General features: G+C 38.5%; 1 protein-coding gene and 1 long non-coding RNA gene across 2 annotated transcripts in view; both read right to left on the bottom strand.

The window, feature by feature from the left end:
• Positions 1 to 1,457: 1,457 nt before the first annotated feature.
• LOC115014257 (uncharacterized) lies at positions 1,458 to 5,544 on the bottom strand. The gene is made up of 4 exons (XR_003832881.1): positions 5,396 to 5,544; positions 3,792 to 3,847; positions 3,018 to 3,093; positions 1,458 to 1,834 (listed from the first exon to the last, which is right to left on the bottom strand). It is a non-coding gene; the product is annotated as an uncharacterized LOC115014257 (long non-coding RNA).
• Positions 5,545 to 7,043: 1,499 nt separating this feature from the next.
• gria2b (glutamate receptor, ionotropic, AMPA 2b) overlaps positions 7,044 to 14,686 on the bottom strand; it is a 42,755-nt gene continuing 35,112 nt past the window's right edge. The window contains 5 exon segments of the mRNA XM_029440971.1: positions 7,044 to 9,108; positions 9,752 to 9,886; positions 12,007 to 12,121; positions 13,425 to 13,672; positions 14,027 to 14,225. Of these exon segments, the coding sequence (XP_029296831.1) occupies positions 8,944 to 9,108; positions 9,752 to 9,886; positions 12,007 to 12,121; positions 13,425 to 13,672; positions 14,027 to 14,225 (862 nt within the window). The 3' untranslated portion in view covers positions 7,044 to 8,943.

Raw genomic sequence — 14,686 nt, forward strand, 5'->3', positions numbered from 1 at the left:
ATGACATCCATTAAGTGTAAATCAGAGTTGCAAGATTGTTCCCCTGTAATTCACTGCAGATTAAATGGTTTCGGTGGCGTCACAACACTAATTAGTGAGCACATTCTTCCTGACAACAAGATAACGTATGGGCTACTGGGAGACATTTTGGGTTAATTGACTCCAAGTGCAAATCAATTATCATTTATCTCACCAGTGTAAATAATCTATTTAAATTTGCTACATCTATCATGAAAATTGTGACTTGTCTTGGAGGCAGACTGTGAGGGGAAATCTTAATGAGCAGAGAACTGGAAACCAAAGAAGCTGCAGGAGACCGACGTGACGTCTTACGCTGAAGGTTTATTAGATCTTGTACAAGGAGAATTGATAATGAAGAGTACAAGCAAATACAGAGATGCAGTCACATCGTCTGCCACCATCAATCCAACCAGCCGCTCTCCCTCGATATTTATCCGAAACAAGGCGTTCCATAAATCACCTAGATGGCTCCTCAAGTTCTAGAAGATGAGCGATGACCTGACCAGAAAAAGAGACGCTCAAGACGTTAGTGTTTGACCTCAGGCCTACTTATATATCCTCTAACATGAGAGGGATAGTCTAGGATCAAACTATGTCGAGAGTCTAAGGTTTGAATATATTTGAATATATGCTAATAGATTATAATTAGTCCAAAAATTACTCAACACAGACCAAAAACAAATGTAGAAATTGTTAATGCATCAGTGTATGCACCAGCTCAGTACTGGTTCAAAGACCGCAGGTCCTATTATCTAACGCCATGAGAATGAAAGTTCTTAATTTGAGATAAAAGGAATAATTTCACATCTCCAGGCTTCTTATTATGAGATAAAATGCATTTTATTGATCCCTAAGGTAAAAAGAGATTGCAATTAATTAGGTTAAACAATTACGTGTGACCTATTTATCAAAGTAATTCCACCAAAGGAAACATTGGGCATTACATGGTGTAATCTTGCTCGGTCAGAGTAAACCTCCCTTTGCTGTTGGGGTTTGCGAGGCACCAACTAATCCCTGTCCATGGCCATCTGAATCAGTGGGATGTAAATGAATCTGATGCTGTGTTGCTGTCTTACTAGCTCAGGTGTTAAAAGGACTGGACAGTGCTGTCCTCTGCCTATCATCCCCTATGACAGACTTCATCAGTATCAGATGTTTTGAAACACAAGACGAGACCTGTCATATCCATGATATTGTATGTGCAACTTTTAATGGGTAAATTAGTCAATAATAATTTGACATAAATTGTCATCTTGAATGCATTCTGGTGACATTAAGTTTCGCTGGCGGACTGACTAAGCAGCCGAACCACAAATGTCACTGAAAAATGGAACCAGTTGGAAGTAGAGAAAAAACGGATCAATAAGAAAACAAATGTCACCACATCAATTACTCATATTAGATTCTTTATTTTAGACCAGATAGAAAAATGAATCAACCTGTCAAATGAATTGACAGGTTGAAATCAGTGTTTCAGCGCTTTATACAGTGATTAAATGTAAAAATGTAGAAATTGTTAATGCAAGGAGTAAGATAATGAAAGTTGTAATCACTCGGTTGCAAAAAAGCTCTTCTGCACCATCATTGCTTTGTAAGTATTTCTTTGTCATTGCTGTATTTTAATGAGCCCACGGTAGGCAGTCAGGCGTTAGTTAATAAAGCTGAAGATGAAGCATTGCCCTGGCTGTGCTATTGATGTCTCCCACGTGAGGTGGCAGATTCAGGCCGTTCTCTGTGTACCTTCTGTCATCATTAGCTTCAGCCCATGGAGGATCCTATCAGAACATCCATTGACATCCAGCAACGTGAAAAGCTGTAGGAAGAGAAAGAGAGGCAGAGCTTGCACCTCTCAGGCTGATTGCTCACATGGGTGAAGATTAATTTTGGTTAACCATCCCTCCGTGCCATGATTGGCTGAACTAATGGCCCATAAGCACACTTGATTACACAACGGTGGTGAGACTGATTGGTGGAATGATAGCATCTCTCCTGGGGAACGTAACTTCAATAAGTCATTTCCACAAAGAATGTTGGTTAGCTTTCTACAGTCAGACAACAACATACATATTCATACTGTTGGTAGATGTAGTTACATTAGTACTGATAATGTTACTCTATCTTGCACAGCTAAAAAGTTCAAAAGCAATAAATGGCAAGAAACCTCCGGCTGCGGTTCCTCTCATAAAGCAGCAAAATGTTTGCCATGTAGCCGTGGGACAATGCTAACCTTTAAGATGTCATTGGTCTTAAAGTAAAGGCTAACACTACACAAAGCTGGACTGATTAAGGTTATGAAAATCTCTTTATTGTGGTGAAAGTCAAACAGCATCATGGGGCTTGTATAGGAAAGGAACTTCTAAATTATTCAGTGGATATTCAGGGAAAGGTACATTTGTATGTGTGTTCAACAGGCAGTATATAAAAGGCAGAAATTATTCTGTCTCATAGGCAAAGGTTTTTTTGCGAAACTATCTTTTTCTTCTTTCAAATTGTGGATATCTAAATTAGAAGTTAAATCCTTCCCCCATTAAAAGAAGGAGGATCAAGAAGACATACATTAGGAAGGCTTAATCTTGCAACACCTTTAAGCTGTAGAGGGACAGTAACTCTCACACACTTTTATCTTCCAAATTCTAAGACTTTACCTACTTGTCTCATTTAATTAAATTTTATAAGATGGTTTCACATTTTAAACTAATCATTTTATGGCTTTTTTTTCACTCCGTTTGCAAAACCTCCCAGGGCCTATCAAATGATATTAAACTGTGGACATAGCTTAAATCTAGACAAAGCTAACATTCATTTGTACATGTACGGTATCTTCTTGTATGCTCACATTTTGTGAAATATGATGACTGCTGGCAATGTGCACTTGGGTTGATAGCAACCTATTATCATAAATACTCTTGCATAACATAACTCTAGCTATAAACTGTCCATAAATCATACAATGTACGTGAGACGCAGTGTGGTTATAGTGTCGCCCCGGGAGTCACCTATCTTGTTAGGAAGGTCTTCTGTATCTTTGTTCTTTGGTTGACATCATGCACAAGACTGATATTTTCTTCTTCTCTTTCATGCAAAAAAAAATTGAGGTTATTTATCAGAAAATGCATTAATAGCAATCACAAAAGGGGATACCTGAATTCCAAGTGCTGTCTACCTGGCAAAACCCCCTCACTATAAAGTATTTTCAGGCTGTCCAGATGTGTCCACTAACCGTGAGCCATCTGATCCAACTTAACACCAGATGGTGAGCAACCCCTCTCCTCTACGCTTGTGTTTAGATCAAGATATGTGAGTGGAGTGTAGGTGGAGTACGTGGGGAGCAGAATGTGATGTTTGCCTGGAGCGAAAAGCGTTTTTTTTTAGAAAGTCAAAGTGCTCTCTTTTCAAGGTACATTCATCCCATGAAGCCAACACATCACATGTGCACATTCTACTAGTGTTATGTATGTAGGTACAAAACATGAAAGTGTACAAATCTGAGATGAACTCAAACAGTGACAGTAAACCCGTTTTCATCTTCCCAAAGGGAAGTCCCTTTGGAATCACAGGACCACATGGCTTCCATCACATGTTGCAGGTTTGACAAGAATCCGGGCAGCAGCACTTATACGTTTAAAGTTCTTGAGGTGTGTGTGTGTGTGTGTGTTTCTCAAAAATCTCAAGAACCGTTTATCCGATCGACTTCACACTTGGCGGGTGTATTGCTGGGGAGTCAAGGATGTGTCAAATTTGATGCAATTTTTGCTGGTGGATATACTTACTTTACAACCAAACTCTTCTTTGCATCACTGGAGTCAACGAGAGATTTTCGACAATCCTGCAAGCCAAAATAGTGGGAGTCAAGCAGTCTCTAATCACCAGCTCACTACACTAGTTTCTATCAAGGAAGAAGAATATCTAATAAAACTGTCACAGAGTTAGTTCATGAAGATTACAACCGCCATAGTGCCAAACATATTGAGAGAAAACCATCTTGTTCTCCAGCTCAGAGATATACCAGTTATGATTGAGATTATTATATATATATATATATATATATATATATATATATATATATATATATATATATATATATATATATATATATATATATATGCCAAGTTGTTCATGTAGAACCCAAATGACATGGCTGGAAGAGTTGCTTATTGATAACGGTTACTGTGACCTATAATTCACGTCACGTTCACATGAACCTATTTATTATTAAAATGTGAAACAATCTTATCCACTAGAAATACACAGGGAAGTCTTTGTGTTTGCTGTACAAAGAACATTCTCTGATCAACTTTACTATTTGATGAACTGTTTAAAGAACGACTGGGAACAAAAAAGTTTGTATTATGATGTAATTTACTTTGAGGTGTGATGGAAAGCGAATACAAAGAACTGGAGAAGAACATGTGGCCTGGTTGGGAGAAAAGAGGAATTATCTTTATGGAGCAGAGGGAAGTCAAGCATCTTCATGGAGATATGAGACATTCATTACCACCCATCAGGAGGAGGGTGGACTAAATAAGGCACCTCATAACTCTACGGCTTTAAACTCTTAATGAGATTTATTCTCCATGGATTGTAACGCTCTACAGAGGCGTAGTCTTGAGTTACTATGGTGGACACGAGGAAAAATTAATATTCATTTCTTGTGTTTTTTTACAGTAACACAACTGACATAGTTATAAATGTCATGAGGGCTGAGAATGCATACATGATCGCCTTATCCTTAAAGAAAATAGGAAATGTTCCAGACTATAAAAATGTGTTCCAGAATATAAAAACATTACTTTTGACCTCTTTACTTAAAATAAGACCTCTATCTTCATCATGTGACACTATTGTAAAACCTAAGGCTTGGAACACCTACACAGGCATTGGAGCTAACACATCTGCGCTTCACTCGTGTTTTAAAAATGGAGCAAAACAAGCTTTGGCCATAGCGCTGACACTTCTTGTGTGTCAAAAAAACACATAGGAGAGTGTGACCCCAGTCGTGGCCAGGCTGAAGAGGGCAACATGGAATCCCAATCATGCAAAGTGAGTTTGTTGTTGAATTTGTTTTTGGTGGTAGCATCACGCTAGCCTGTCAGTCCGTTGATTGCCAACATGTTAGAGGGCCTTGAAGCCCCTGCACACAAGTAGGCCTCGGGCAAGGATTCAAGGATCATGTATTGTTATTCTGGAACACAGTGTTGCACAACCAAATGAATCCATTTAGGCTACACAAGAAAAACAGTAGTGCATTCCTGTAGTGTATTTTTTATAAATGGCATCAAAAGGACTGTAAACAGCAGCATCGTAACATAAAAGATTTGACTCATGAGTGAACTCGCCAGCTAAAGCAGTTCACCCAACCCTAAGAAGTACTCACTATCTTACGTCACCGAGTTTCTGTCCAGACCTATTCTGTGTGGAAGAGTGAATGTCACCTTGTGCTGTGGCTGCAGCTTTAGTTCATTAAGTTTCGTGACATCACGTAACTCCCAGCACAGCTTCACCCAGCCTCAACCTGAGCAGAGGGCTAATCAGCCAGAGTAATTGAAAACACATGTGCGGATGAGCAGAGCCTTTAACGGGAGGGTCAGAGTGATGTCAATCAAGCACAGTCTGCAAACAAGGAGAGGTCTAATCAGGGAAAATAACTAACACAGTTGTGATTGGACGTTGTGTGTATAAGTTCTTCAACTAAACCAATTAACCAAATAATGCTCAGTTTTATGATAAACGACGCAGGCAGTTGGCCACTTAAGTCATGTGACCCAATAATTAGTGATGGGCAAATGAAGCTTTTGTGAAGCACTGAACCACTTCAGCCAATTGTTTTGAAAACGGGTTCATTACTCGAAGCTTCAGGTACAGTGACCTCTACTGGCGAAGTGCAAGGCTGCAGTGGATTTAAAGTATCTTTGCCTTGAAAATTCTTTGACGCACACATCTAAGACTGAATATCATGTTCTATTTAAAAATAAAGATTGATGATTATGTGTACTTGTTATTGAGAAGAGAGTGCTTAAAATGATAGTGGAGTTTGGATAGAGAGAAGGGGTATGATATGCAGCAAATGGCCGCAGGTCAGATTCGAACCCCGGGCCACTGCAGAACACTTTGAATGTAGGTCAACTGGTTCTATGAGCTGCGCCACTGGGGCATGAATATGTGGGATGTACATTATTCTTTCATCAGATCTAAATTTGGTTTCTTTACTTGCTCACAGGGAAGATGATACTGGTGTGCATACACATTGTTTCGCTAGTTGGCTGGCTCCATAATGATCCAATACAAACACAATACCAACAACTCAACAGCAACAACGCATACTACGACAACAACCCACAAATTTGCAGTTATAAAGTGTTGAGGTGCTCAAATTCAAAACTGTCTCAACCTGTCAGAATCTGGGTTTGAAGCACGTATTGAAGCTTCAGTATCGCACTGCCATCACTACCAATAATGACTTTAAGAAATATAGTATTCAATCAAAAACTAATTACATTTGTTTATGAACTTGGTTTTTCGGATGGATTTTCCTTTAAAGATCCCCTTTCCATCATTTCTCATCTTTTAAACTTTTCTGACCATCTAAAGGCTCTGTCACACAGTGCCGTATGGCAGAAACGTACGCTGGCGCATATGAAAATTAGCATATACAACGTATATGAACGTATACAGAGCCTACTGATAGCGTATCACGTACTTATACAAAACGTATCAGAGCGAATGGCCAACGTATTCGACGAATGCCCAACAGATGCATAACGCATTCCTAGCGTATTCCTTCGCCGTGTGGTGGAAACGTATGCCGGCGTATACGGAATATCGGCAATGTTTTTTGAGCATGTTCAAAAACGTTTCACGGCCTCTGCGTTCAACAACATACACCAGCGTATTGCTGATATTCCGTAAACACTGGCATACGTTTCTGTTTCGGCACTGTGTGACATTGAATAACCAGGATTAAAGAAAACAGTTACATCACTTGCTCAGCAACTCAAGCTAAATAAATGACTCACACTGTGAGATAACAAGAGATCAGCCACTTTTATTTAGAAAGAGTCCCAAAAAATAAACAAGTTAGCACACATTCCATATACAAAATGTCAGTGAGAATAGCCTGAATATGCGATGAAATTGATAAGCAACTACAGTATATGTTTCTAGTGTTGATTACAAAAACAACAGTGATAATAATAATACAGTTTACCTCCCGTTGTGTTGCAGTGGAGGACTCTTCATAGGTCAATTTAGAAAATATTAAATAAAATGTGTAATTAAAGGTGCTCGTCTGAATAAGTATTGTAACTTACAAAAACAATAAAACTGTATTTTCTGAATAAGTAACCAATTTTCGTATTTGATGGAAGCGTTGACGCCATAATGAAAAGGGGCTATAATTGTTCATATTCAAACTTTTTATATAAAATATATGTATATATGCATGTATTGTATATATGTTTAACATTGTATTTCCAATTTCAAACAATTAACCTTACAACTTCAACATTAAAATGAAAACGCATGTTTGGCAGTAATGAAATAAACTTATGTAGTATCTGCGGCAACAACATGCAACTGGTGCTACTTTATTGTCAGATCAATGCAAAATACATGGAGACTGGAAAACAAAGCGTAAAGGCTATTGTATTAGCACTGTCATTGCCACCAACTGTACATCTAGTTACAAAAATTACAGAATGTATCATTTACATTCACTGAGATGACAGTGATTGATTATATTAAGACTATATTCATATCTACTGGCACTAGAATTTGGCACTCTTACTTATTTGGCATTTTAAACCACCGTGTACTGTTGATGTTGATGCCTCTTTTTGACGTCACTTCCAAACAGGATGTGATAATACCATACTGTTTTTGTTTTTGCATTGATGGCATGTAAACAGTTCAATTTCCTCTTCAGAGTAGAACAACCCTGGTTCTCGTCAGAAAATATACAAACAACAAAAGCGCTGAAGCAAACAAAGAGACAAAAGTATAAAGCAAAATCGCTGTTCCAACTCTAACAAGAAAAACATAGAAGGATTGATTCCAAATGTCAAGCATTGACATATATTTCATATCAACACCAAATGTCAAAGAATAAAATATACAGGAAAGTTTAGAATAAGAATTAATTACATGATTTCAACATCTCAGCCCCATATGTAATGTATTTGGCTTTAAAAATATGGAACTAGAAGCTGTTTAGTATTTTTTTTTCCTTCTTAATACTCACACATTAAGATGTTTATATGCAACAAGTATGTAAGCAAGTTTATTTAAAAGCTATTTTGTGAAAATACATAAAAATATTTTTTTCAATAAACTTTTTTCTTGATTTTCTTTAAAAAAAAAAAGGACATTTTCACATCTTAATGCAGATGATATCAAGTGTGCTTGAAAATCCTGTTTGGCGGAGGTGGCTACAGAAACATTGTGTTTTTGACGAAATCTTCCCTTGACACACGCACCCCCAAGCTCTTCGCACACACACACACACACACACACACACACACACACACACACACACACACGCAATCACACACACAGTTGAGATGACTGAAACTCGGACTCCCAGAAGCAGTCGTTGCCGTCAATCAAGCCCTCGTTTCCGTCTCATCCAGTCCAGACAGTTAGATAGGAAAGCGTGGTGTCATCAGTTTAGAAAAAAGAGCCTCCTTTTTATATTCCGAGATGTAATTCCACCCAAACAGAGAGAGGTGTTTCATACGGTGAGAAATAGAGACAAGAGAGCAACAATACAAGTCTTTTGTGAGACACAAAATGAAGCCTCCATCTCCTATCTTTCCTTTTTCACCAGACAGACACAAAAAGCGCCAGAACAGAAGGAGGGAGGGAAGGACAGGAAAAAAAAATCGCTCTATTGAAACCATTGTAAGGCACTCAGAAGTTTCTCATTGATCAGGACAGATCTGTCAGGCTGACGTTTAGTCCCATGTCAGGTCTCACGTAAGGGACAGCGTGGACAGCTTTAGGAAACTCTGGAGTCATCACCCGACCATTCTCCCCAGTACTCCCAGTGACGGAAAGTCTTGCTTTGTTCCTCATGGCGTCCCCAAAGGTCATCTAAATACACAAATGTCACGTGTACACGCAGACACAAGCCATCACAAACAATAACACATTCACACCCACAAGAATCCATGAACAAACAAAGAGGCAACATGTTAGGTTAGGGTATCTCCACATCTGTAAGCTTAAAAGATTATAAATGTTGAAAACATGACAATGTAGATGAGAACCAAATATGATCTCCATGGGTAACACAATGCAAGATTCAAATGATCATGTAAAGGCTTATGCATGGTCATTGCAAGCATTATTGTTGAAATGTGTTACTAGGACAGAGGTATTAACAAGCATGGCCATCAACAGTCATACATGAAAATGGTTTCAAATAGCAAGGAAACTTAAATGTACAAACACAGTTTTAGTCTTTAAAAAGGGGGATAGCTCTCTCTCTCTTATTAAATCATAAATCACCAGTACATACGATCCTTTGGCCAACCTCTTCATTCACTAACACTGAAGGATGAAACGGATGGAGCCAAAAAAGCGTGCATTTGGGGGAATTTATGAAAACCTCGTTCCCTACCCCCTAAATTTTTACACTTTCGATCCCATATACGTTGTAACCTTCCTTATAAGTTGCAAAATTCTGTGAATTCTGCGAGGAAGGTGGGTTAATATTCTGTGCATTCTTTGCCACCTTCATTCGTTTCGCCTCGGCTCGGGACTTGTAACAGAACTCAATCAAGGCCACCAGCATGGCCAAACCGAGTCCTCCGACCAGAATGTAGAAGACCCCAGCCACGTTGCTCAGGCTGAGGGCGCTCGTCTTCTCCTGCAAAATGCACACGAGACGGAGGTCAGCGGCAGGGAACGAGTGAAAGGTCGAAAGATTTAAAAATGCACATGAATATAACAATCACGTCAACAACGAAGACTAAATGCACAAATATGCACCACTACATCTAATAATGATAATAATTTTTTTGACAGCCAATAATATCTAAAAAGCACAGAAAATAACAAGACATAACACACAGGTGCTTTTTTTTCATTTGGGGTAAATTTAAAGCAATGTGGTGGGTAAGGTTAGTACTGTAATCATAATGAAATGCAGCAGCAGTTTGTATGCAGTGCATATAAAGTCTATGTGTTGTGGATCTACATCCGAAATTTGTACTGTACAAGGACCATTTACATGGGTTGCCCATTACAAAGGGCTAAGCTGTTACAAACGTGCTCAAAGACCTTTACTTATAGACAGAGACAAGAAGGAAGACAGCTTAGTAATAAACCAATTGGGGTCGAACACATACAGTACAGTGGGTTTTCTTTAGCTTATAAAACACCCATGTATTCATTTAAGGTGGATGCCAAATGGATACATAGGGCTCTACCTTTTCAAAGTGGTGCACAATATATGTGTGTGGAGAAGGGACAACATGACAGCCATAGACAACACAGTTACAGGTACATGTTTTAAAAAGAGTATTTAAGTGACAAGACAGAGGTGAGTATCAATTATCAAGGAAAAGAAACAAGTGCCAACTGAGGAAAGAGAATCACTCAGAACAAAGTGCTTCATTATTTTTTTTGTCACACGGATCATTTCATTAATAATTGATTTCATGAAGCGTAACACTGGAAAAAAGGTAGGTGAAGGAGCGGTTTGCTATTTGATTATTTTTTTTTTAATGGTGGATTTCTCCTAATTTGTGATATTTAAAGTGATAAGAGTGAGAAGTAACTGTGCAATCAGTGTGAACTCCATTAATAAACACACTAAGATCAACACGAGGCCACAAACAAAAATAAAAACACAAGACTCACACACAGTACCACACAGTGAAAGACAGTGATACAAATACAACAGAGAGGACATTTAACACCATTGGACACCCTTTATAGATGGTCCAGAGATTAGCCAATCACTGTCAGATTTCAGTATTCAGTGCTGTGAGCGTTTCCTTTGTGTAGCTGTGTCCAAATTCTTTTTAATCCATTACTATCTCATCAAAGCTTTTTTGTAAGAAAAAAGCTTTGCATTTCATTTGTCTTTGGAAATTGGGGAGCTGGAAAAAGAGGATTTAACGGGTCATTTTGATAAAGGAGTGCACATTTCAAGAATGACATTGCATGCATTACTGTATTATAAAATAATATAAATGGTATTAATCATTAGTAAGTCTGCAGGCATTAGTAAATTACATCTTACCAAGGCATCTCATGCTTTGTTTGTGCATTTGCTTGAAATGATTTATCATTACTTTAAATGGGGTCATTCCCACTAATAATTATGAGTGTGCTTGAATCACATAGAACCTGCAGTGACTAACCTTACTTCCAGAGTCCTTGGCTCCACATTCACCCTTATCGTACCACCATTTGTTTTTCAGCTTGTCTAAGACTCCTTGCTCACTGAGTTTCAATACCGCAAGGTTTACTGGCGTTCTTCACGTGGAAAATAACATAAATAACATTATCAATGTTATTTTATGTTATTATTACATTTACACTGATTAAACTTTTTTTTTCTGTCTTTGATTCTCTTTCTTACATTTCTTTCTCTTCTTTCCGTTGCAGTGGCGATAGACGTTGATGCGCCATTTGGCCTAAGCAAAAGCGAGTTTTGCAGAGCCAAATGTGCATTAACGTATCGCCTGAAGTAAGCAGCAAGGGCAACAGATACACCGCGTGTCCAAGTACAGTGAGCCAATGGGAAGAGGCCAAGCTAGTGAATTCAAGGTACATGTCTTGCACTGTCTTTAGAGACCTGATTGTCAGCTACACAATGTGTACGTGCTGATGATTCACGTTGCTGAGGGTTGCTAGCTGTGCAGCTGATTCAGCAGGTGACTGGCCGGCTGTCAGTGTGGATTGGGATCCTGTGCTGATTTGCTGCTTACTTTTGGGAGTTGCAATGAGTTACCCATCACTTTGCTCACTGGGGCTGACCTTGGAATCACCTCCCCCGCTGCCGCACTCTCCTTTGTCGTACCACCATTTGTTTTTCAATTTGTCCAACAGGCCTTGCTCATTCAGTTTTAGTACTGCGAGGTTAACCGCATTTCTTGAAACGATAAAACATACTTGTAAGACAGGGTGAGCCACTTATCAATTGTCTGTCTATCACTCCCTCATTTTAGAGATTAAAAAAAATAATTTATGTCTAATAGCCCCCCTCCCCTCTCATGGTATTTGGGTAGTTCTATCACAAAATAGCTATCTTATGTAATCAAGATCAAATGTGAGTGTAACATGAATGTTTGTCAAAGGTGGCAGAGCATAGCTGTAACACAACAGAGAGGACAGAGTGCTAAGACTAGGGGGACTAGTGGCTACAGCAACGTACTCACATCCACAACATACATATAACAGTGTCTGGCAAGTGACTCCACTAAAAGAGAGACAGCAGAACAGCAGTAATGGGGAAAACATGGTTAGACCTCATGGAAATATGTCAATAACATGCAACATTTCCTAAGGATATCACCATCTTACCCAACTACCCATTAAAGAATATTTATATACTATATTTGGGGATGGAGGGAGTTTTTAGTGCAGCTGATCCAATTGAGGGGCACACTGAGTAGAAGGCTATTGCTACCTTAACAGATATCTAAATGGCTTCAATAATCAACATTACACAATGCATATTAAATACATATTGAAACCCAAGCAGTGCCACAATTAACAGGCGGTATAGTTTTGTTTTAGTTACTTCCAATTTGTTTCCACAAAGGAAATATTCATTATGTCTTTAATCAAAATGAGTGTACTGCAAGGGTTTAGCAAAACACAGTAAGTAAGTAGACATTTAACTATACATTCCTAAAACATCTTATCATAAATATGCAAACTAATCAATCAAACGAGAGAAGGAGCAGAACAATAAGGCAAAAGTGTTAAGCATATAGAAACATAGAAAAAGACAAGCTAGGACAGTACTAGACAGAAAGACTACAGGAGAGCCATCTAAATTTAGATTAAATTGGTGAAGCAATAAGAAAGGTTCAAATTAAGAGTAATTGGAGTAATAAGAGTCATTTGATATAATTCGTCTCAAAAAACCAGCTGAAATCCAGCCTGGATTAGAGGAATGAGTCTCAATATACTCTGAAAGTCATTAAGAATAATAATTTGGGAAACTATTGCTGCAAATTTGTCAATTACTCGAATATTTAAAAAAATGACTAAACATTTTTTTGCAATTTATCGACTTACAATAAATTGCAATGGTTTTTAAAGAATTTGAAGGGGAATTGGCGTTACCTCATCTCCTTATACAAACCAGAGACAAATAAGCAAAGCTACATCAGGGTAGGTGGGATACTATAACAACATTGGACACATTGTTATACTATTCCACCCACCTTAATGAGGATCCTTTCGGCGTGGCGATCCCGTATCCTTTGGAGTCCAGGTTGCCTCCCACCTTCATGGTGTCGCAGGGTTTCCGCTGCTCGATATACTCATTCATGGTGGACTCCAGCAGGTAGGCGTACTTCCCCTTGGACTTGCGGACCCTCACAACCCCCTCGGCTGTGGTTTTCACAAACACAGAGGGCTCCGCGCTGCGCATGTATGTCCACATTTTGTCAAAGAGGGCAATCTTTGAGCGCTGTTTTTAAAAAAAGACAATGGAAACCTGCTCTTAATACAATCCGGTTATACAAGCTTCCAGACACATTATTTATTCCTACAATACATTGTATGTTATGCTGATATGACTTTAAATGCCTCATAGCATAACGTTCAAAACCACTTCAAGACTGCTTTGCCATGTGCAGATTTGTGGCCTCCAAAACGCATTTTCACCACCTTCCGAAGATATTCCTTCGAGGAAGATTTAATTTCCTGCACAAAGCTGTATTTTCAGCAGAGGAGCATGGTTCACCAAGAAGTAAAATATGTTGTATTTCAGCTAAAAAGGCTAAAACCTAATCCACAGGGGGAATACGAGAGTATCTCTTACCCTAAAGAACTCTTTAGTAGAGCCAGAGTCCAGAGTCCCGTAGGCTATCTCCGTCTGTTTCGCCAGGTCCTCTGCACTTTCAATGGGAGAGACCATCCTCTCGACAGTCAGGAAAGCAGCCAGGTTAGCGGTGTATGAGGAGATGATGATCAAAGTGAAGAACCACCAAACGCCACCAACAATACGCCCAGACAGAGATCTATTGGAAAAAGAGACAAATAAATAATAATTTGTGTGGTAAATGAAACATTTTTCACAAATTAGAAAGATAATACCGGTTGAATTACTACAAAGAAAACTGTGTCTTGATGTTAAAAGATCATTACTTTTATTTTAACAAAATAATTGTTTAAAAGTAAACGAGATGTCCCACAAATGTAGCCACTCAATAATAAATGTCATCTTCATTTGACATAATTGAGACACTTTAATGCACATTAAGTAAAAAACGTTTTCAGTTCAAATGATGCACATTGAATGCACATAAACACAAATGAATCTAGAAACTGCTCTATTCTTACGACTGATATCATCACAGTGGACAATGACTTGTGAAGATGATGCACCCTTTGCAGTGTGCAATAATACTAAATCTTTACTTCATGTAATATGTTGAGGTTCTGTTTAGGGTTTAATAAGATGCCTTTCAAGAAACAAACA

Source organism: Cottoperca gobio, chromosome 10 (genome assembly GCF_900634415.1).
Source record: "Cottoperca gobio chromosome 10, fCotGob3.1, whole genome shotgun sequence".
NCBI classification, from domain to species: Eukaryota; Metazoa; Chordata; class Actinopteri; order Perciformes; family Bovichtidae; genus Cottoperca; species Cottoperca gobio.